The sequence below is a fragment of the Delphinus delphis genome, chromosome 1 (genome assembly GCF_949987515.2).
Source record: "Delphinus delphis chromosome 1, mDelDel1.2, whole genome shotgun sequence".
In the NCBI taxonomy this organism is placed as follows: domain Eukaryota; kingdom Metazoa; phylum Chordata; class Mammalia; order Artiodactyla; family Delphinidae; genus Delphinus; species Delphinus delphis.
This window is the reverse complement of record NC_082683.1, coordinates 79,844,196-79,866,669: the sequence shown is the minus strand read 5'-3', so window position 1 is coordinate 79,866,669 and position 22,474 is coordinate 79,844,196. Positions and strand designations below refer to the sequence as shown.

Here is a 22,474-nt window from a genome sequence, read left to right as displayed (position 1 = left end):
GGTATATACATACAAATGGAATACACAGCCTTAAAAAGGAATGAAACTCTGATACTTGCGACAACATGGATGAACTTTGCAAACCTTATGCTAAATGACGTAAACCAGACACAGGACAAATACTGTGAGTTCACTTATATGAGGTACCTAGGATAAGCAAATTCTTCGGGAGGGAAAGTAGAGTTACCAAGAGCTGGGGGAAGGATTAAGATTTCTATTCAATGAGAATAAGCCACAGTATCCTGAGAGGCATATATTAAAAAGGAATTATAAACTTCTGGGGAAAAGGAGAGGAGGGAAGATTGGGGGCCCTGGCGATCCATTGCTTGGAGCTCGGCTTAGCCAGGCTGGGGGGTCCTCCGGGGACCGGTGAATAGGCGCTCGGCTCTGAGGGCCGGCGGGGAGGGGAGAGCGGGCAGCTGGGACGGCAGCTGGGGAAGGTGGGGACTGGGGCCTGTTGCGTCTCACAGGGAGGAAGGGACGGGAGAACGGAGACCCCGCGGTGAGAGGGGTCAGGGTGTCCGTAGGGAAGTGGTTGAGCTTCCCAGCCGAGTGTCGGGCGGCAGCGGACGGGCGCGGCGAGGTATAGGACCGCCGGCGCGACCCCGACCGCGACCCCAGCCCACGCGGCTCCTCAGCCGCCTTCGCGTCAGAAGGGGCGGGCGAGGCCTGAGGCGGCTCCGCCTCTTGAGGGGCCGGCTGGCGGACTTTTGTTTTGCTTTGATAGCTCCTGGAGCCCCACGTGTTTACTTCCAAGTGTGTTTCCCTCCTGGGGCGGGAGCTGGTGGCCAGCGCGCGTGTAGCCGCGTGCCCACAGCGACGCGACCTGCAGCCCCGCGGGCCCGGTGCCGGCGCCCGCGCTCGGGTCTCGGCCACTCACCCGGCCGGAAGTCTTCCGCCCTGCGCCCAGGAGTCTGGGGTGGGCTTTCTCGGATTTAGGGAACATCACGGGGGTATTTTTTCTTCAGACCCAGATTCGGTTCCTGCTGGAACTTCCCTGCCCCGGGTTCCCCTGGAGATCAGGCGCTCCGACTGTAAGGACCTCTCGGCCGAGACTCGGGGTATTAATTTGTTCCCACGTTCATTCTCTTACTTAGTCAAATTCCCTGCAGTCATTTGTGATGGTTGGTTTTTCCAGTGAATGTTGGTCTGAGTCTTCACTGATTAACGGTTTCTGGCAAATCAATATTTCGTGTCTGGGTTTCTGCACTTTTGAAATAAGTATATTTCTGAGAATAAAAATTGTAAGAGATAATAGATCTGAACATCTTATACAGTAAGGATTATAGAAGGTAAGAAGATGCTAAATTGTCACTAAAATAATTAGGTAAGGTGCAGGTCATTTCAACAATCAGCAAATTATGTAGTTACAGAAACAGTTTAAGTATTTTAAGTGATTAGTTAGAGCAGAAGCAAGCACTTAAAAAAGGAAAACATAATTTTATACCACATGCTGAAACTAGAACTTTGTAAAGAATAGTCTAATGTGGAAACTTAGAAAATCTGACTCTAAACCTAAAACTTAAAATTAATTAATCCAAAATCTATCATCTCCTACAATAACAAACTCATATTGAAATATGGTAACGTCCCTTGTAGGACCTATGTTTAGAAAAATATATTTATTTACATAATTCAAGTGCCGAATCCCACGGTCTTTTAGAACCTTCATGTTTTGATTACGTGAATCCTGAATTAGAAAAACAAATCACATTTTTAAACTGAATATTAAAGATTGGGGGATAAAATTTTAAGCCTCAGAATTGACGGAAAATTATTTTTATTTAAAATTATTTTTATAAACTGAACATTGCTAATGTATTTATTCCACAGTGAATTGTTATGGACCATCTGCTATGTATCAGGCACTGTTCTGGGTTATAGGAATACATTAATGAGTAAAAAGTCCCTGCTTCCGCTACAGGGAGAAAGATAAACAACTGAACAGTTATAAATTAGTGCTATGAAGAAAAATAATGCAAAGTATAAGGATGGAGTATTTTAGATAAAGGAGGTTTTCTTTCGTAGGACTGCATCACAACTAAAATATATACATAATGTTTTTATTCTGGACCCAAACAAGTTATATTCTCTTTTATGCCAGAACTAGGAGTCAAATCAAAAGTTCTCTTGAAAATATTTGCTGTTTATATAGGAGGTTTTTAGATAAATTTATGAAATTTTTTTTTCGGAAACAAATATTTTTAATTTGCAGTTTTATTGTTTTGTTTGCAGCTTCTTTTAGAATAAAGAGTTCAAACATGTGCGTGTCAGCCTTAAGAGTTTCTACTTAAATTCTGAGGTACCATATAAAAGTGGTCTGGAATGTTTTAATTTGGAAAACTCTTTTTGTTGTTTAAAATTATATAATTTTCCTAAGACTAGAAAGGGAATATTTTGTTACTTTTTGTATAATATAGAAACATGATTGGCATTTTAATTTATACTTTATCGGGTAATTGTTTTCAGCTTCTGAAATTCTTTACTTAAATAAGTTGTTAAAGACTCCAGTTAGCAATTTCTGAGTGACTCCCTTCTGCCTCCCACTCTGTTATCCTAGGCTTCTATTGTCCACATAATTAAATTGTTTTAGACATTTGTAGAACCATGCTAATTTGTTTCAACTTTACTGTTTCTTTTTGTTGGTGACTAAACGATTAATAAATTGAGAAAAATGAAGAGGACAACTAAGCTAAACAGGTAGAAAGGGGAAAAGCCCAATAACTAAACCAATGAAAAACCCCACAGTATTCTGATAAAGTAAGAACAGTCCTTAATGTAATCAAATTTAGCCCTCTTGTTAGTAGCATTTTGTCAAGGGGTGCATGTGGAAGTGTTCCTCTTTCCCCCACATACTTCCATGCGTGTTTCACTATCACATCAGGGAGGACTCAAAATTGAAGGGACTGGACTTCCCTGGTGCAGCAATCAATCAATCAATCAATAGGTACATACATACATACAAACATACATACACACACACTGCTCTAACTTGGTAATATGGATTTCTCCACGAGATGGCGCTCATATAGTGTCAGATTTTAGTTTCCATCCTAAGGAAACCTTTGCAATGTATTAACTATCACAGAATAAATAGAAATGTGATTTTATATTTTTTGGTATGTGCGTCTGATTTCATGTTTTGTCATATAGAATCTTATATCATGTTTCATCAATTAGAAAAAAGTTGAGTTGTAGTGTTGACGTGCAGGGGGAAGAATTACAAAGTATGTATCTGTAGAAATAATTCTACTCTCTCCTGTTAAATTTGAGGCTTTGCTCAGCCCTAGATTTTTGCTATATTCCCAGGTAGCCAGTGCTGAATGCTTTTATCCTTTACATTTAGATAACATCTTTGGATGTAAAAATTATCCTTTTAAAAAGCAATGTAAACATTTATATATATGTTAGGTAATATAATGTAAACATACGTATATATGTTAAACTAGTAAATTTGTTTATTTTGATAAATTCAAACATATATAAAAATAAACATTGAGGAAGTCCACGTACCTATTACGTAGCTTTAGCAGTTATCAACTCATTGCCAATCTTGTTTCATCAATAACCCTCAACATTTCTCTCTTTATTTTGAAGCAAATCTACTCTATCCCTTGATTTTGAAGGAAATCCCTGCATATGTACACAGTACATTGTTAGAAACACACGCATCCACAATAAAATGCACTATCCTAACTCAAAAATAATGGTATGAACAAAATATTTTAGGAGCCCGAAAGGAGCCATTAATTCTGCTTTTGGGTAATTCAGAGAAAACTTTGAAGAAGAAATGGCGTTTGACCTGTGCCATTAAGAATGGGTAGGAATTTGTCAGGTGGAGAATGGAAGAAAACACTCTTAAGCATTGGTGCAGAATGAAGAGAGGGGTACATATGTGAATATGTATGAATGAGTGGAGAACAGAGAATAATGTATTTGAATCTTTTAGCACTTTGGAGGAAGTTACAAAAGATGTTGCTGAAAGGCTATCTGTGGTTATTTTGGGAAATTAATGATTATAGTTTATGGATCCAGAAATTTTGTTTCTACATCTTTGTAAATAGAATATAAACTACTTTCTTTTGGGTATTTTTTAGATTTGTGACAAAGTCCAGTTTTTAACAATGCTGAAATCAAATGACTCCTTGTTTTCCTTGGATAATTTGTTTTTTGAAAAAACAGATGAAGCTGAAAAGTAAGTCTGCTTTAAAGAATGATAACAGTATATTGCTTAAGTGTTTTTGATTTTTAAGGCATTTTAGTTTTCTCTCTGGTAAATTTATAAATAAAAAATGAGAGAACAACAGAATGGCATTTCAGGTATATGCTTGGTAAACATGGAATTCAGATATAAAGGAGTAACTGAAGTTTAACATGTTACATGTTACAATTTTAAAAACAGAGTAGATTCTTGTCTGTTTGGCTTTCGTTCATTTGCATTTCTGGTTTGTTCAAATTATTTTTGGCTAAAGTAAAGACTGAAAGTAATGGTCAAAGAGTAGCTCAGGACAAGGAGTGATGATGGCACCTTTTGGAAACAGAAAGGGCAGTGTGCCAAAGGCCAAGTGTGATAGGCAGATTCAGTGCAGGCAGGAAGTAGGGGTGGAAATAAAGATGTGGTACCAAAGGAAATATGAATGGGGAATAGGGAGTCTGTTAAATACTGGCTTTTATGGATTTTCACATGTGAATCACTTTAATTCTAAGTTTTCTATGTATTTGTTCTATCGTATTACCCTTTTTAATGAAGCATTGAGTAAATTATTTACTGCTTCATTTATTCTTCCATTCATTCAAATATTCAAATATTGACTGAATGCTGAAAGGGATATAAAAAGAATGAAACAGACTTTTACTTTAAAAAACTTAAAGCCTATTTGAGGTTAAATACACATATAGAAAGGTCATTCATAAATAATGTGACCATGTAATTCAGACTGGGACACTTTTGAGAGTGAAAGAGTGCATTCAAATGAAGCAACAGGTGTTAATCAAGACTGACCTGGGCAAATTTGGAACATATGGTTGCTCTTCTAACAATACAAAAAACAAGTGCAAAGCAAATTATAAGCATATATTCACACAAAGAAATTTCAGATTTGGAGAGAGACTTGGGCCAGACTGTTTAGGTCAGGCTTTATGGTAGTTGGGGGAGACTTAAGGCTTTGAAGGACTGGATAATTCTTTTTTTTAAAAAAATATTTATTTATTTATTTGGTTGCACCGGGTCTTAGTTGCGGCAGGCAGGCTCCTTAGTTGCAGCATGTGGGCTCATTTGCTGTGATATACGGACTCTTAGTTGCGGCATACATGTGGGATCTAGTTCCCTGATTTTGTGAATGTAAGATTAGAAATGGATTTTGAATGAGCATATGCTCTGCTGCCTAAAACAATGCCTGGCACATAGTACTCAGTAAATAATTGCTGAATTGATTAATGAATGAAAAAAAAAACAGTTGAACTTCTATAGTTGGATATAGGGGTAGTGTCGGGTATAGGGGCAAGCCAAATAAAGAAAATAGTTTTGAACAAAGATAAGGATGGACAGAATGTGTTATCTGTTTGGTATACAAGTAGTTCACTTTGGTCTGTACTATAAGGGACATGTAGGAGAATTGAAACTGTAACATGACCTAAGGCCTCTAGGTAGTTTTGTGTTATTTAGAAGCCACTGAAGGATTTTGAATGGAATAACATGAAAACAATTCCAAATTAATGTGATAGGAGTACATGAAATATAGAGAGAAAGCCCAGAGGCAGTGAGGTCAATTAGAATACTGTTGTTCTCAATCAGACATAAGTTGCTTAGAGCCTTGATTAGGATAGTGCTAATGGAAATACAAGGAAGCGATGTATTCAAGAAGCTTTATAAGGAAGATGCAATAAGAGACATGGATATAGTGGGTAAAAGACTGTACTATGGTTTGGATTCTGGGTGATGGGGAGAATGATGACACCTCTGGAAAATACGGATATCAAGGAAGATTTGATTTTATGGGGAGGCTGAATAGAGAGCTAGATGTGTGCTTTTTGTATCTTGTTAACGTCTTTCTTGGATTTTCAGGAATAGTCTCTGTGCAGAAAGGAGTTAATATACCAGGTCCAAAACACTATCTTTGAAAAGGCCTACTTGTAAGGTTGGCCTCTGTCTGGAGTCTGAGAACTTGGATTTTAGGAAGCTTCCTACCGTTAACTTATAAATTGGCTCACTGTGTAAAAACTGTTTATAAAATTAATGTGATTTAGGGCTTCCCTGGTGGCGCGGTGGTTGAGAGTCTGTCTGCCGATGCAGGGGACATGGGTTCGTGCCCCGGTCTGGGAAGGTCCCACATGCCGCGGAGCGGCTAGGCCCGTGAGCCATGGCCGCTGAGCCTGCGCATCCGGAGCCTGTGCTCCGCAACAGGAGAGGCCACAACAGTGAGAGGCCCGGGTACCGCACCAAAAAAAAAAAAAAAAGAAAGTGGTTTATAATGAACATCTGCTCTTCTGGGAATCTGGAATTTAGGTATGTGCCAGAGAGGGATGCCTACATGAGTAGCCCTCAATAAAAACCCTGGGCATTAAGTCTCTAATGACTTCCTTGTTGGCGACATTTCACGTGTGTTGTCACAACTTGTTTTGGGGGGAATTAAGCACATCTTGTGTTACTCTAGTGGGAGAGGACCTTTGGAAGCTTGTGCCTGGTTTCCCCTGGACTTCACCCCACAGTCATGAGTAGGACTATATGCTGAGTCCTGTAAGTCGTCCTAGGGAATCATTGACCCTGGTAGTGATCTTGGGGTCTCTGTGACATAGTCCTAAATTTCAGTTGCTTTGGTGTATTGTCAGACAATCTGTCAGACATTGTCAGGTGATGTGTTGCAGATTTTTGATTTAGAAAATAGAGCTGTAGTAGCTATGTTTGAGGTGCTGTGAGAGGCAGAAAATTGAAAGACTGGGCCTCTCACTTCTGGGAGTTTAAAATTCTAAATAAAGAGAGAAGAAAAAGTCATAAAATCCTTGGGACTTGGCTTAGACAGTTTATGTGGTATTATTCTCAACTTTATTTTGTTACCTAATGCTTATCTTTTTCTTCTAATGAAGGACAAGCCAACTTTGGTTGGAAAGGAAACATTAAAACATTATATATTAATAGGATTGCAGCTGAAAGATAAGGAACGGTAGTTAACAATGCAAACAGGGTGACAAAAATCTCATCAATTACTGTAGGTTTACAAAGTGATTGTCAGTTTCAACTGTTTTCTTGGAATTTCCATGGTTATGGATGGTTCTGGACCAAGAATATTTGGGTTAAGACATTAATTCGTAATAATGTTTTAGGAGTACTCCAGAATACCAATACTGGTGTCATTTACACACTTGTGACTCATGATTAGATGTCAGGTGTATCATCAGTAATTTGTTACTTGTATTCGTTAAGATGCTAAAGTTTCAGAATGATTTACTACTTTCTTTTTTATATTGGAGCAGATTTAAGATTCCTGTCACAAGCATTTGAATTGGAGAAAAGAAAATGGAGTTATAGCCATTATTTAGGTAGAATATCTCACATAGCATTGTCATTAATCACATGACACACAAGGAAAAAAAGAAGGCTGCTATATAGGGATAAGTCAAAGCCACCGCAGAAAGGTAGTATATTAAGTTTAAGAGTCTATAATTGAGTAATGTTTCATTAATAAATACATAGTTTCTTTGTTTTTTCTTAAATAAAATTATTTTATTTTATTTTTTATGGCTCTGAAAATTCACATTTTAAAAAACACATATGGAGAGGTATTACAAAACATTTAAGGTAGCCCACGATTACATTTATTTGTTCATAGGCTGTGTAAATCTTTGTTTTTGAATTTTATTTACTTTTTTATACAGCAGGTTCTTATTAGTCATCCATTTTATACACATTAGTGTATACATTTCAATCCCAATCTCCCAGTTCATCACACCACCACCCCCATCCCCCTGCCGCTTTCCCGCCTTGGTGTCCATACGTTTGTTCTCTACATCTGTGTCTCAATTTCTGCCCTGCAAACCGGTTCATCTGTACCATTTTTCTAGGTTCCATATATATGCGTTAATACTCGATATTTGTTTTTCTCTTTCTGACTTACTTCACTCTGTATGACAGTCTCTAGATTCATCCACGTCTCTACAAATGACCCAGTTTCATTTCTTTTTATGGCTGAGTAATAGTCCATTGTATATATGGACCACATCTTCTTTATCCATTCATCTGTTGATGGGCATTTAGATTGCTTCCATGACCTGGCTATTGTAGATAGTGCTGCAATGAACATTGTGGTGCATGTGTTTTTTTGAATTATGGTTTTCTCTGGGTATATGCCCAGTAGTGGGATTGCTGGGTCATATGGTAGTTCTATTTTTAGTTTTTTAAGAAACCTCCATACTGTTCTCCATAGTGGCTGTATCAATTTACATTCCTGCCAACAGTGCAGGAGGGTTCCCTTTTCTCCACACCCTCTCCACCATTTGTTGTTTGTAGATTTTCTGATGAAGCCCATTCTAACTGCTGTGAGGTAATACCTCATTGTAGTTTTGATTTGCATTTCTCTAATAATTAGTGATGTTGAGCAGCTTTTCATGTGTTTCTTGGCCATCTGTATGTCTTCCTTGGAGATATGTCTATTTAGGTCTTCTGCCCATTTTTGGATTGGGTTGTTTGTTTTCTTAATATTGAGCTGCAGGAGCTGTTTATATATTTTGGAGATTAATCCTTTGTCCGTTGATTTGTTTGCAAATATTTTCTCCCATTCTGAGGGTTGTCTTTTCGTCTTGTTTATGGTTTCCTTTTCTGTGCAAAAGCATTTAAGTTTCATTAGGTCCCATTTGTTTATTTTTGTTTTTATTTCCATTACTCTAGGAGGTGGATCAAAAAAGATCTTGCTGTGATTTATGTCAGTGTTCTTCCTGTGTTTTCCTCTAAGAGTTTTATAGTGTGTGTCCGGTCTTACATTTAGGTCTCTAATCCATTTTGAGTTTATTTTTGTGAATGGTGTTAGGGAGTGTACTAATTTCATTCTTTTACATGTACCTGTCCAGTTTTCCCAGCACCACTTATTGAAGAGACTGTCTCTTCTCCATTTTATATCCTTGCCTACTTTGTCACAGATTAGCTGACTATAAGTATATGGGTTTATCTCTGGGCTCTCTATCCTCTTCCAATGATCTATATTTCTGTTTTTGTGCCAGTACCATATAGTCTTGATTACTGTAGCTTTGTAGTATAGTCTGAAGTCAGCGAGTCTGATTCCTCCAGCTCCGTTTTTTTCCCTCAAAACTGCTTCTGCTATTCAGGGTCTTTTGTGTCTCCATACAAAGTTTAAGATTTTTTGTTCTAGTTCTGTAAAAATGCCATTGGTAATTTGATAAGGATTGCATTGAATCTGTAGATTGCTTTGGGTAGTATAGTCATTTTCACAATATTGATTCTTCCAATCCAAGAACATGGTATATCTCTCCATCTGTTTGTATCATCTTTAATTTCTTTCATCAGTGTCTTATAATTTTCTGCATACAGGTCTTTCGTCTCCCTAGTTAGGTTTATTCCTAGGTAGTTTATTCTTTTTGTTGCAATGGTATATGGGAATGTTTCCTTAATTTCTCTTTCAAATTTTTCATCATTGTGTACAGGAATGCAAGAGATTTCTGTGCATTAATTTTGTATCCTGCAACTTTACCAAATTCATTGACTAGCTCTAGTAGTTTTCTGGTGACAATTTAGGATTCTCTATGTATAGTATCATGTCATCTGCAAACAGTGACAGCTTTACTTCCAATTTGGATTCCTTTTATTTCTTTTTCTTCTCTTATTGCCATGGCTAGGACTTCCAAAACTATGTTGAATAATTGTGGTGAGAGTGGACATCCTTGTCTTGTTCCTGATCTTAGAGGAAATGCTTTTAGTTTTTCACCATTGAGAATGATGTTTGCTGTGGGTTTGTCGTGTATGGCCTTTATTATGTTGAGGTAGGTTCCCTCTATGCCCATTTTCTGGAGAGTTTTTATCATAAATGGGTGTTGAATTTTGTGAAAAGCTTTTTCTGCATCTATCGAGATGATCATATGGTTTTTCTTCTTCAGTTTGTTAATATGGTGTATCACATTGATTGATTTGTGTATATTGAAGAATCTTTGCATCCCTGGGATAAATCCCACTTGATCGTGTTGTGTGATCCTTTTAACGTGTTGTTGGATTTTGTTGAGGATTTTTGCATCTATATTCATCGGTGATATTGGTCTGTAATTTTCTTTTTTTGTAGTATCTTTGACTGGTTTTGGTATCGAGGTGTCCTTCCTTGTCTCTTGTAACATTCTTTATTTTAAAGTCTATTTTATCTGATATGAGTATTGCTACTCCAGGTTTCTTTTGATGTCCATTTGCATGGAATATCTTTTTCCATCCCCTCACTTTCAGTCTGTATGTGTCCCTAGGTCTGAAGTGGGTCTCTTGTAGACAGCATATATATGGGTCTTGTTTTCGTGTCTATTCAGCGAGCCTGTGATTTTTGGATGGAGCATTTAATCCATTCACGTTTAAGGTAATTATTGATATGTATGTTCCTATTACCATTTTCTCAATTGTTTTGGGTTTGTTTTCGTAGGTCCTTTTCTTCTCATGTTTCCCACTTAGAGAATTTCCTTTATCATTTGTTGTAGAGCTGGTTTGGTGGTGTTGAATTCTCTTAGCTTTTGCTTGTATGTAAAGCTTTTGATTTCTCCATCGAATCTGAATGAGATCCTTGCCAGGTAGAGTAATCTTGGTTTTAGTTTCTTCCCTTTCATCACTTTAAATATGTCATGCCACTCCCTTCTGGCTTTTAGAGTTTCTGCTGGGAAATCAGCTGTTAACCTTATGGGAGTTCCCTTGTATGTTATTTGTCATTTTTCCCTTGCTACTTTCAATAATTTTTCTTTGTCTTTAATTTTTGCCAATTTGATTACTATGTGTCTTGGCATGTTTCTCCTTGGGTTTCTCCTGTATGGGACTCACTGCGTTTCATGGACTTGGGTGGCTATTTTCTTTTCCATGTTAGGGAAGTTTTCGACTCTAATCACTTCAGATATTTTCTCAGGTCCGTTCTCTCTCTCTTCTCCTTCTGGGACCCCTATAATGCGAATGTTGTTGCATTTAATGTTGTCTCAGAGGTCTCTTAGGCTGTCTTCATTTCTTTTCATTCATTTTTCTTTATTCTGTTCTGCAGCACTGAATTCCACCATTCTGTCTTCCAGGTCACTTATCTGTTCTGCCTCAGTTATTCTGCTATTGATTCCTTCTAGTGTATTTTTCATTTCAGTTATTGTATCGTTCATCTCTGTTTGTTTGTTCTTTAATTCTTCTAGGTCTTTGTTAAATATTTCTTGTATCTTCTCGATCTTTGCCTCCATTGTTTTTCTGAGGTCCTGGATCATCTTCACTATCATTATTCTGAATTCTTTTTCTGGAAGGTTGCCTATCTCCATTTAGTTGTTTTTCTGGAGTTTTATATTGTTCCTTCATCTGGTACATAGCCCTCTGCCTTTTCATCTTGTCTGCCTTTCTGTGAATGTGGTTTTTGTTCCACAGGCTGCAAGATTGTAGTTCTTCTTGCTTCTGCTGTGTGCTTCTCAATAAATACATAGTTTCTGATGTTATATCTTTATTGACATATATTCATACTTTTATATTTTATATAGCCATCCAGACAATGAAAAATCTTTGGATTGGTTTCTGCCACCTGCTCCATTGATTTCGGAAATTCCAGAGACTCAAGCATTAGAGGAAGAAATGGAAAGTCATAAACTGTTAGGTAAATTGTCCCATATTTTTTGGGAAGCCAAACCCATTCAGCTCGTGTCAATGTAAAAAAGTCTAATATTGAAATATTAGTTCTTTTATTTTAATGGAATAAAATGAAAGTTAGAGACCCATTCAAAATAGTGCTTAGCAAATCTTAAAATCTGAAACATTTTCCCTCTCCATACTTACATATACACACATACGTATATTATATGCATAAAATATACTATCACACACACCTGTTATATTGTTCTGTGAATTTGTTTCCTCTTACCATTAAAATTGTCAGTGCTATTTAGTTTTTGCCTTACCCTTTACTAAAGGTAGGATCCTCTCATTTAGGGAACCAGATTCATGAAATATATTGAGTGAAAAAAACAAGATGCAGATTATATATAGTTTGTTACCATCTTTACAAAGCTAGAAAACCAGCACACTCAAACAGTATTTGTGGTCTAACGTGATATTGTTGGTAAACCTGATTATTAAATTGAGTGGTAAGTTCATGCATGTACATTTTATTATTAAGCTTCATAATTTTTGTATATTTTATATATGAAAATACATATTATATACTCTTGTATGTACCAAATAATATGTAGAATTATTACATATATAGAATATGATAATTCTCTTATATGTTATATTAGAACACCCATATATAATACGTATTTGTAGTAGTATAGTATGTACACCTAAATGATAAAGCAAATTTAAGCCATGGGCTTCCCTGGTGGCACAGTGGTTGAGAGTCTGCCTGACGATGCAGGGGACACGGGTTTGTGCCCCAGTCCGGGAAGATCGCACATGCCATGGAGTGGCTAGGCCCGTGAGCCATGACCGCTGAGCCTGTGCGTCCGGAGCCTGTGCTCCGCAATGGGAGAGGCCACAACAGTGAGAGGCCTGTGTACCGCAAACAAAAAAAAAAAAAAAAAAATTTAAGCCCTAATGAGGCCTCCAGACTCCTTCCAAACCTTTCAAAGATGCTTATAAAGTCTCTGTAAAGACACCTTTAAAATTCTGTCACCTTGATGAAAGCATTCCTTTATCTTGATGTTAGAAGCAAGATTACAAATTTAAAAGCATTGTGTCATGTATTTTAATGCTGAATCTATTCAGTAACATTTTATATGATTGGTTGCTGTATTTTTGTGTGTAAATTATTTATATAATTTTTTAAATCTTCATAATTACTTATATAATTATATCATTTGTAGTAGGTAAATTGTAGTAGGTAAATACTTAAACATTATAAACAAAATAATTATAATTATATCATTTGTAGTAGGTAAATACTTAAAACATTTGTAGTAGGTAAATACTTAAACATTATAAACATTAACATATAATTTATGTGGGTCATAAATTAAACCTATTTTATAATGTAGGTTTAATATAAATTTCAAATTTAATTTCATTAATTCTTAACTAATTTCTGAGTATCCTGTAGTGTTATGATATACCATAAGAGTAACAACTACCTGTATTTCAAAATCACATATAGTATTACAGATTATCTTGTTATATTCATATTTACCTAGTAAGTTGTTTTGAAAAATTTTATTAAATTTTTCTATCATTATTTTGAAAATTTGTTTTCCAGGAGAACATGTAGTAATTAAAATATTCCATTTTTGTAGGTCAGAGAAAGAGGTCAAAAATGTTACCATCAAATTTGAAGATCACTAATGAAGACACAAATTATATTTCACAAACACAAAAATTCCAATTTGCCTTCCCTTCTAATGAATATGAAGAAGATGATCTAAATTTTGGAGGGGCAGGTAACAATGACTTACATGTTGCTGGCAAGCTGACATATGGTTCTTCTCAGAAATGGAAAAATCACACTGGCACTGAGATAGCACTTGAGAAAAATGTTCCGGATGATACGAAGTTAATTAATTTTGCACAAGATAAAGGAGAGAGCACGTCAGCCTTCTGCAAGAGGTAATTAATTAAATGAAATAAATAATATTCAATGATAAAGTTGAATATTTATGTGTATGTCCAGACGTATGAAGTATGGTAGAATCTGAATGAGAAAAATATCAACAACAAAGAGAGTCTACCAGGGACTTCCCTGGTGGTCCAGTGGGTAAGACTCCGTGCTCCCAATGCAGGGGGCTGGGGTTCAATTCCTGGTTGGGGAACTAGATCCCGCACACATGCCGCAACTAAGAGTTCACATGCTGCAACTAAGAAGTCCGCACACCACAACTAAAAGATCCCTCACACTGTAACTAAAGATCCTGCATGCCCCAATTGAGAGCCGGTGCAACCAAAATAAATAAATAAATATTAAAAAGCAAACAAAGAAAAAACCAAACAGAGTCTACTATGTACTAGACACTGTTAACTGTGGGATTCTAGCCATAGGTTCTTGCCTTCAGAGAACTTACAGTTTATTGAGGGAAAGGCAGATAGTAAATAAAAATAATTGATTGAATACTTTTTGCACCACAATTATTTTGATGAGATATATGGTTAGAGCAGAGGTTCTCAAACTTTGTTTACAGGACCCTTTTACCCTTAAAAATTACTGAGGATTCCCATAGAGCTTTTGCTTATTTGGGTTATATCTATTGATATTTAACCATATTATAAATTAAAATTATGGAAAAAAGTGTTATGGAAATTGTTTTGATCATATGAATTCTCTGAATCTTGACCACCATTTGAGAACTGTTGTTAATGTGAGGTCCTAATCTGCTCTGCACAATCAGGGAAGACTTTCCTGAGGAAATGGTATTTAAACTTAACATTAAGGAGGAATAGAATCAAGCTGAATGCAAATAAAGAAGGAGAGTGTGCCAGGCAGAAGGAATAGTATGTGCAAAAGTACTAAGGTAACACAGAGCTTGGCTTATTCTTAGAAATTTTTCTTTAGTTTAAGTAAGAGAGAATGCTAAGAGATAAGGTGTGGAGGGGCCAAGTCATTCAGAGTCTTGTAGGTCATGAAACACTTTGTACATTTAGGCAGTGCTTATTAAACTGTGGCCCATGAACTCTCTGCATCAGAATTACCTGGAGTGCTTGTTAAAAATTTGGATTCCTGCTTTCTACCTTAGACGTATTGAATCACAGTCTGGATAATGGTGGGGATGGGACCCAGGAATCCAAATTTTTAACAAATTTTCTAGATGATTGTTATGCACACTAAAGTTTGAGAACCGTTGTTCTAAGGTCCTGGGTTTTAAGTAGAGGAGTAAAATTAGATTTTCTTTTTTATTTAATGTCCATTTTGGCCCCAGTATGATAAATTAGAAGAGAGCTAGAATACATTGTGAAGGGTCACTTAGGCTATTTTATTAGTGTAGGTGAGAGAAGATGGTAGCCTGACCTAGGACTGAGATAATAGGAATGAAAAAGTTCAAAGTTTTTTAGGAGATAGAATTCCCACAGGACTTAAATGACGTTTGGATATGAGACCTGACTCCTAGGTTTCTGGCTTGAGCCAGAATGATGAAGGATGATGGTGTTCTTTCATGATACAGAAAACTGAAAAGGAAGAATAGGGGAACTTGGTGAGTACAGATTTCGACATGTTGATTTTGGGTACTTACAAATTGTCCAAAAGACAATTGGATGTATGGGTTAAGGATTCAGAAGAGATCTAGTTGACAGTTTTTGTTTTCTCTGTGACATAAGAGGCAAAGTCATCTGTGGAGTTTGAGGGGAAAAGTGGGGTTATTGAGCAGGTGTGAGAAGAGTGGAAGAAATTGCAGAGAATGGGAAAGCAAATAATTAGAATAATGGTAGGATTTTTGGACACTGTAAAGGGCCCAGTTGAGGTTGATGTCTATGAATTTTAAAATAAATTTTATTAACATGTAATTAACATATCATAAAATTCATTATTTTGAAGTGTACAGTTCATGGTTTTTAGTGTAGTCACAGAGTTGTGCAACCGTCACTACTCTCCAATTTTAAAATGTTTTTGCTGCCCCAAAAGAAACTCTATACTCATTAACAGTCCCTCCCCATTCCTCCTTCCCCCATCTAGCCCCTGACAACCACTAATAGTTTTCTGTTTCTGTGGGTTTACCTATTCTAGACGTTTCATATTAGTGGAGTCATACAATATCTGACCTTTTGTGTCTGGCTTCTTTCACTTAGCATAACATTTTCAAGGTTCATCCGTGTTATGTCATGTATCAGTATTTTATTCTTTTTTTATGGCCAAATAATATTTCATTGAATGGGTATATCACATTTTGTTTAATGATCTGTCAATTGATGGACGTTTGAGTTGTTTTCACTTTTTGGCTATTATGAATAATGTTGCTATGAACACTCACGTATACGTTTTTGTGTGAATATATGCATTTGACCCTTGAACAACACAGAGGTTAGGAGTGTGTTGACCTTCTGGGAAGTCAAAAAATGAAGTATAACTTTATAGTTGGCCCTCTCTATCCACAGTTCTGCATCAGTGGATTCAGCCAACCTCAGATTGTGTAGTACCATAGTAGTATTTACTGAAGAAAAAAATTCCAAGTATAAGTGATCTGGTGCAGTTTAAACCTATGTTGTTCAAGGGTCAAATGTGTTTTAATTCTTTTGGATTTATACTTAGAAGTGTAATTGCTGGGTCATATGGTAACTCGATATTTATCTTTTTTGAGAAACTGCCAAATTGTTTTACAAAGTAACTATACCACTGAACAGTCCCACTAGCAATATATGAGGAATCCGATTTCTCCAGGTCCTTGCCAGCACTTGTTGTCTGTCTTTTTTATTATAGCCATACTAGTGGGTGTGACGTGTACCATTGTGGTTTTGATTTGCATATTCCTGCTGACTAAAGATGTTGGGCAACTTTTCATGTGATTATTGGTTATTTTTATATCTTCTTTGGAGTAATGTCTATTCAGATCCTTTGCCTGTATTTTTAATTGCGTTGTCTTTTTATTGTTGAGCTGTAAGTGTTCTTTATTAAAATCCCTCATCAGTTATATGATTTACAAATAATTTCTCACATTCTGTGTGTTGTTTTTCACTTTTTTGTTCGTATCCTTAGCAGCCCAAAAGTTTTTAACTTTAATGAAGTTAAGTCCAATTTTTCTAATTTTTGACTGGACTTTTGGTGTCCTATGTTGATTGGACTTTTGGTGTCCTATCTAAGAAGCCATTGCCTAATCCAAGTTTGCAAAGACTTACTCCCACATTTTCTTCTAAGAGTTTAATAAATTTAGCTCTTAAAAAACAAAAACAAAAACTATTCTTTCCCCATGGAATGTCATGGCACCCTCACTGACAATCAATCAACCATAAATGGAAGGTCTGGGGGTTTTCTTACACCAGCCAATTATCTGATTCATCAACACCAATGGGTGTCCAACAGTTCAATTCAGTTTTCATACTAACTCCTGGAGTTAGCATCAGACCACATGGGTTAAGGGTTCAGTCCTTTGCCCTACTTGAAATGCCAGCCACAAATAGGGTGCCAGGCTACTGACATTTCTGCCTTGCAGACTACAAATTTGGGAGTTCCCAATATATTCCCACACACATTGGGTGTAATAATTTGCTAGAATTACTCACAGAATTAGAAAAATGCTTTACTTATGTTTACCAGTTCATTATAAAGGATACAACTTAGGAACAGCCAAATGGAGGAGATGCATAAGGCAAGGTATGGAGAGGAAGAGTGTGCAGAGCTTCCATATCCTCTCTGAGTGTCACTCTCTCAGCACCTTGATGTGTTACCAATCTAGAAGCTCTCCGAACCCCCTGTCATTTAGGAATTTTTTATTCATGGAGGTTTCATTACATAAGCGTGATTGATTAAATCATTGGCTATTGGTGATTGAACTCAATCTCCAGCCTTTCTCCCTTCCTTGGATGTTGGGAGTGGAGCTGAAAATCTCAACCCTCTAATCAAGTTTAGTTCTTTCTGGTGATCGGTCCCCATCCTGAAACTGTCTAGGTGACAAGAGTCACCTCATTAGCATAAACTCAGGTATGATTGAAAGGGGCTTATTATGAATAACAAAAGATGCTTCTATCACTTCTGTCAAGCAGGGAATTCCAAAGGTTTCAGGAGCTCTGTGCCAGGAACTGGGAACAAAAACCAAACATATATTTTCTATTATACCACACAAAGGTTTTTTTCCATGCTCTCAATTCTATTTTATTGATCTGTATGTCTGTCCTTATGCCTGGCATAAGGATATTTTTCACAATGGCATATCCTACATTTTCTTGATTGCTGTAGCTTTGTATTGATAGTAAAGTTTTACGTCAGGAAGTGTGAGTCCTCCAACTTTGTTCCTTTTTTTCAAGATTTTTTTGCTATTCTGATTTATTTGCATTTTCGTATGAATTTTAGGATAAGCTGGTCAATTTTTGCAGAGAAGCCAGCTGGGATTTTGATAAGGATTGTATTGAATCTGTAGGTAACCTGATGACTATTGCTATCTTAATATCATTAAATCTCCCAATCTATGAACTGGGATATCTTTCCATTTATTTAGGTTTTCTTTAATTTCTTTCAAAGATGTTTTGTGGTTTTCTGTGGACAAGTCTTATACTTATTTTGTTAAATTTACTCATAAGTACTTTATTCTTTTTGATGTTATTTTAAATGGAATTTCAGATTGTCCATTGAAAGTGTATAGAAATACAGTTGATTTTTGTATATTGATTTTGTTTCTTCAGTCTTGCTAATGATGACTTTGAATTTTAATATAACTCATCTACCTAACAGTTGTACTTTTTCCAGTAGTGTTCCACCACCCGGCTGCAATTATAAAAAACAATAGATAGTTAGATTCATCTAGAATTGCAGATTTGCAAGATAGTATGATAAAAGGCTAAAGGGGAAGAGGAGTTTAGAATATTGGTAAGAGAGTGGTTGAAAAGATAGGTCGTGGTATTAAATTCATTAAAGGTACGTGAGAAAAATGAAGGGGAAGATGGTTTGGGAAAAAATAAGGAGATTAATTATAGTAATTTTGTTCTTTGACCTCATTGGTATCTTGAGCAAACAAGCTAAAAGGATAGGAGGTTGTGTTCAGAGAATGATATGTCGGAATCGTTGATTTGAAAACAGGAGCAGTTCTGGATAATGATAATGTCTAAGGTGAGAGAGTAGGTGACTGAGATCATGTGAGGGATAAAGCCACTGAAGATAAAGCCTAAGAAACTGAGAGGGTAGGATTTTGAATGGGTTCTCTACATGAGTGTTGAAGTAACCCAGATGATGGCAGAGTTTGGGATTGAGAGGAAAAGATTCTAAAGTGACCAGAGGTTGATATATGATACATGCCATGAGGAGGGTTACAAGGTGGTATAGCTAGACAGCACAGATACTTTTGTGAGAGAGTGGAAAAGTAATGATGTAGATTTGGGGTGGAGAAGAAGGCTCTCAACCATCAATACATTGCATGTGGGAGAGTTAGCAGTTTTTTCCACTTAAGAGTTTTTTAAGCAGCAAGAGTTTTCCAGGAAAAATAAATATTTTTGTTAAGACCAGGAAGTAAATATAAAATTCAGTAAAGAAGCTGAGGATATGGAGAATGTGGAGTGGGAGTTCCAGAGGACCTAGGAAGAATCTGAGGTTCAGAGAATTTAGATAACTAGTATGTGGATAATATTTTTATGGTTTGAAAAACCTATTTCAAACTCTAAAGTCATGCAGCTAGAAAGTGGAGGAGCTTTGGATTTATATTCAGGTTTGTCTGATTCCATTTTAACTGATATCACAGCATGTAGCAAGGAGTCATCTTGTGGCATAAGGGTTTTCCTTGTCCTCAATACCATTTCATAATGGGATTCTATTATATTATCTAAGACTAACCATCTTCTTTTGAATTTTCTGTCTTCAAAAATAGAACTGCTGGCCTTGGAGGATGCAACTCTACAGTTTGTTCTAAAATACATTTCTCTCTCTAGTTTTTTGAAAGATTGGTCTTTCTCATACAAAAACCTGTCATTAAGATTAATAGTCAAAATAATTTAGAAAGTATTCTGTATTTGTACAGTACTTATTTGGGTGTCATTCCTTACAGAATTCTGTAAGACTGATAACCTGCCATCACCCTTTTACTTATTCTATAAGGTGCTAGTGTTGTATTAGGAACCCTATTGGACACTTCTTCCCTTAGGGCTATTGTGAACAAATTACTTTGATGGATTGTCTTTGAATCAGTCGAATATAGAAAATTACAATCATACAATGGCCTTTCTTTGTTTTCTAGAACTTTATAAAGAACTATTTCTTACACTAAAATGATTATTGAACAGTGTTTGGAAAGTTGGTGCTAGATACTGACAAGAAGTCTTAGTACCTGTCCACATGGGCCTCTCTATAGGGTTGCTTCAGTGGTCTCATGATATAGTGGTTAGCTCCCCTTAGAGTGAGTGATCCAAGAGACCATGTGGAAGTGACAATCTTTTATGACCTAGCCTTAGATGTCACACGCTTGTCCTTCCACAGTACTCTGCTAGTCTCATAGGCCAGTCCTGATTCAAGGAAGGTGACTAATAAAAGGGGTGAGCACCAGGAAGCAAGGATCATTGGAACTATCTCAGAGGCTGGCTACCACAGATGGATTTATCTGAGTGTTAGGAAAAGAAATAATTCAGTGGTAAATTCAGCAAATTATACTTTAGGAGAATGATTAGCTTTTGTGTTCTAATAAACCAAAATCTGTAGGTATTTTTAAAGGGACCAATTTTATGCTAGTTTTTCACATTCTAAGTAACTATTATAAATGCAAATATGTTTTGTTTTGCAGATTATTTAAAATATCTGACAATATACACGGAAGTGCTTATTCCAATGACAGAGTAAACTTGGACTCTCATATTGGCTCAGTGAAAACTGTCCAAATGGAAATGAGCAAAGGGAAATCATGGAAATATAGCAATAGTAAGCAGAAACCTCAATATTCAGACATTAATATGTTTAGAGCCAGTGATACTTTTTCTGCTTCTGAAATCAGAGAAGGCATAATCAAAGGACCATCTTTTTCAGTTGCCTCCCAGCCTCATGAAGTTCAAGGTAATTCCTTGCTTTTTCAGTTGGTTTTCTAAAAGTACAGTCTAGTCTGTTTTTCTTAGCATAGGTAAGGATACAAAAATTTGAGTAGGCTGTCTCTATGTACAATTTCTTTACTATATTGCATTGTTTTTTTAAACTGTGATCTAATATTGTTTTAACTGTGCTCTCAATGAAAAGTTATACAAATTTTATTGAAGTAGCTTTTATGGAAAAAGTTAAAAATATGCATAAGTATGTAGGATTTTTTTTTTTAGGGGTAACAGAAAATGGTTTCAATTCCTTGAAGGCTGTCACAGAAATCCGTATCCTTTAAATTATTTTACTATAGCAGCATTATATTTGAAGTCATAATTTTAAAACATTTTGTATCATTGTGTTTCTATTTGTTTGTTTTGGTTGACAAAGAAGAAGAGGGAAAAGTGAATCTTTTGGGTCATGTAAGAGTCCCAATATGTGTGATAGTGCTACTGAAAGTGTGATCTGTGGACTGGTACCAGTTGTGAACTGTTTGTTACCAGTCTGTGACAAGTACAGATATGAGATTTGTATTACTGAATGAACTGTGAGCATATTTACTTACAAATTGATACAGATAATTTCCTATATTTTGTGTAAGAACAGCGTATTGGTATAAACATGGGTAGGGGAAATGACTGAGAATGGGATATTCTATGGACTGGGGACATTTTTACAAATCTAGTAATTTTTGAAATAACCTAATTTGCAGATTATACCTATTTACATGTCTGGGTATTTCCAACGTAATTATTTTGAGTATATATGTGTGTTCTGGAGGTAACATTCTCTTTGCTTCTTTGATACTTTGTATATGTCTGTAACAGTGTACTTATTCTATTTTATTATAACTCATCAGCTGTTTCTGTAACTACTTCCCTATGACCTATGAACTCCTTGAAGGCAAGGACCAAGCCTTATGTATCTTCTTATCTCCAAATTCATTGAAAGCCGTATAAAGAGGAAAAGGTGTTCTGGCAAAAGAGTAGCCATGAGCAAGGGCAAGGGTAAGAAAGTATGGAATATGTTTGGAAAGAACAAGTATTCCAGTTTGGGTGAAAAAAGTCATGATTAAGGGAGTAGTAGGGGGACTACCCTGCTGGCGCAGTGGTTAAGAATCTGCCTGCCAATGCAGGGGACACGAGTTCAAGCCCTAGTCTGGGAAGATCCTACATGCCGCGGAGCGACTAAGCCCGTGTGCCACAACTGCTGAGCCTGCACTCTAGGGCCCATAAGCCACACTACTGAGTAGTTGTGAACCCCACAATTACTGAAGCCTGCAGGCCTAGAACCTGTGCTCTGCAACAAGAGAAGCCACCATTATGAGAAACCTGCACACCACAATGAAGAGTAGCCCCCACTTGCCGCAACTAGAGAAAGCCCACGCACAGCAATGAAGACCCAACGCAGCCAAAAAAATAAATAAATTTTTTTAAAATGCAGTAAAAAGGAATTGTATTTTTTTTTAAAAAAAGGAGTAGGAGGAAATAATGATGGATAGGTATTTTAGGATTAGATCATTTAATGCCATGAATACCAAGAAGCTTTTATTTTTAATATATTTACTAAGCCATGAAGAGAAACCATGCAATATTTTTGAGCAGGTCAAGTTACATTACCTAAGCCATGCTTTAGGATTATAGAATTAGTGA

At 36.4% G+C, this 22,474-nt stretch overlaps 1 protein-coding gene across 1 annotated transcript in view; it reads left to right on the top strand.

Moving 5' to 3' along the window:
- The first annotated feature begins 991 nt into the window (after positions 1-991).
- The window catches only part of HFM1 (helicase for meiosis 1), a 132,524-nt gene continuing 111,041 nt past the window's right edge, over positions 992-22,474 (top strand). Inside the window, exons 1-6 of the mRNA XM_060006385.1 lie at positions 992-1,061; positions 4,098-4,195; positions 11,695-11,807; positions 13,438-13,747; positions 20,542-20,807; positions 21,062-21,109. Of these exons, the coding sequence (XP_059862368.1) occupies positions 4,125-4,195; positions 11,695-11,807; positions 13,438-13,747; positions 20,542-20,807; positions 21,062-21,109 (808 nt within the window). The 5' untranslated portion in view covers positions 992-1,061; positions 4,098-4,124. The remainder of the gene's footprint in view (positions 1,062-4,097; positions 4,196-11,694; positions 11,808-13,437; positions 13,748-20,541; positions 20,808-21,061; positions 21,110-22,474) is intronic.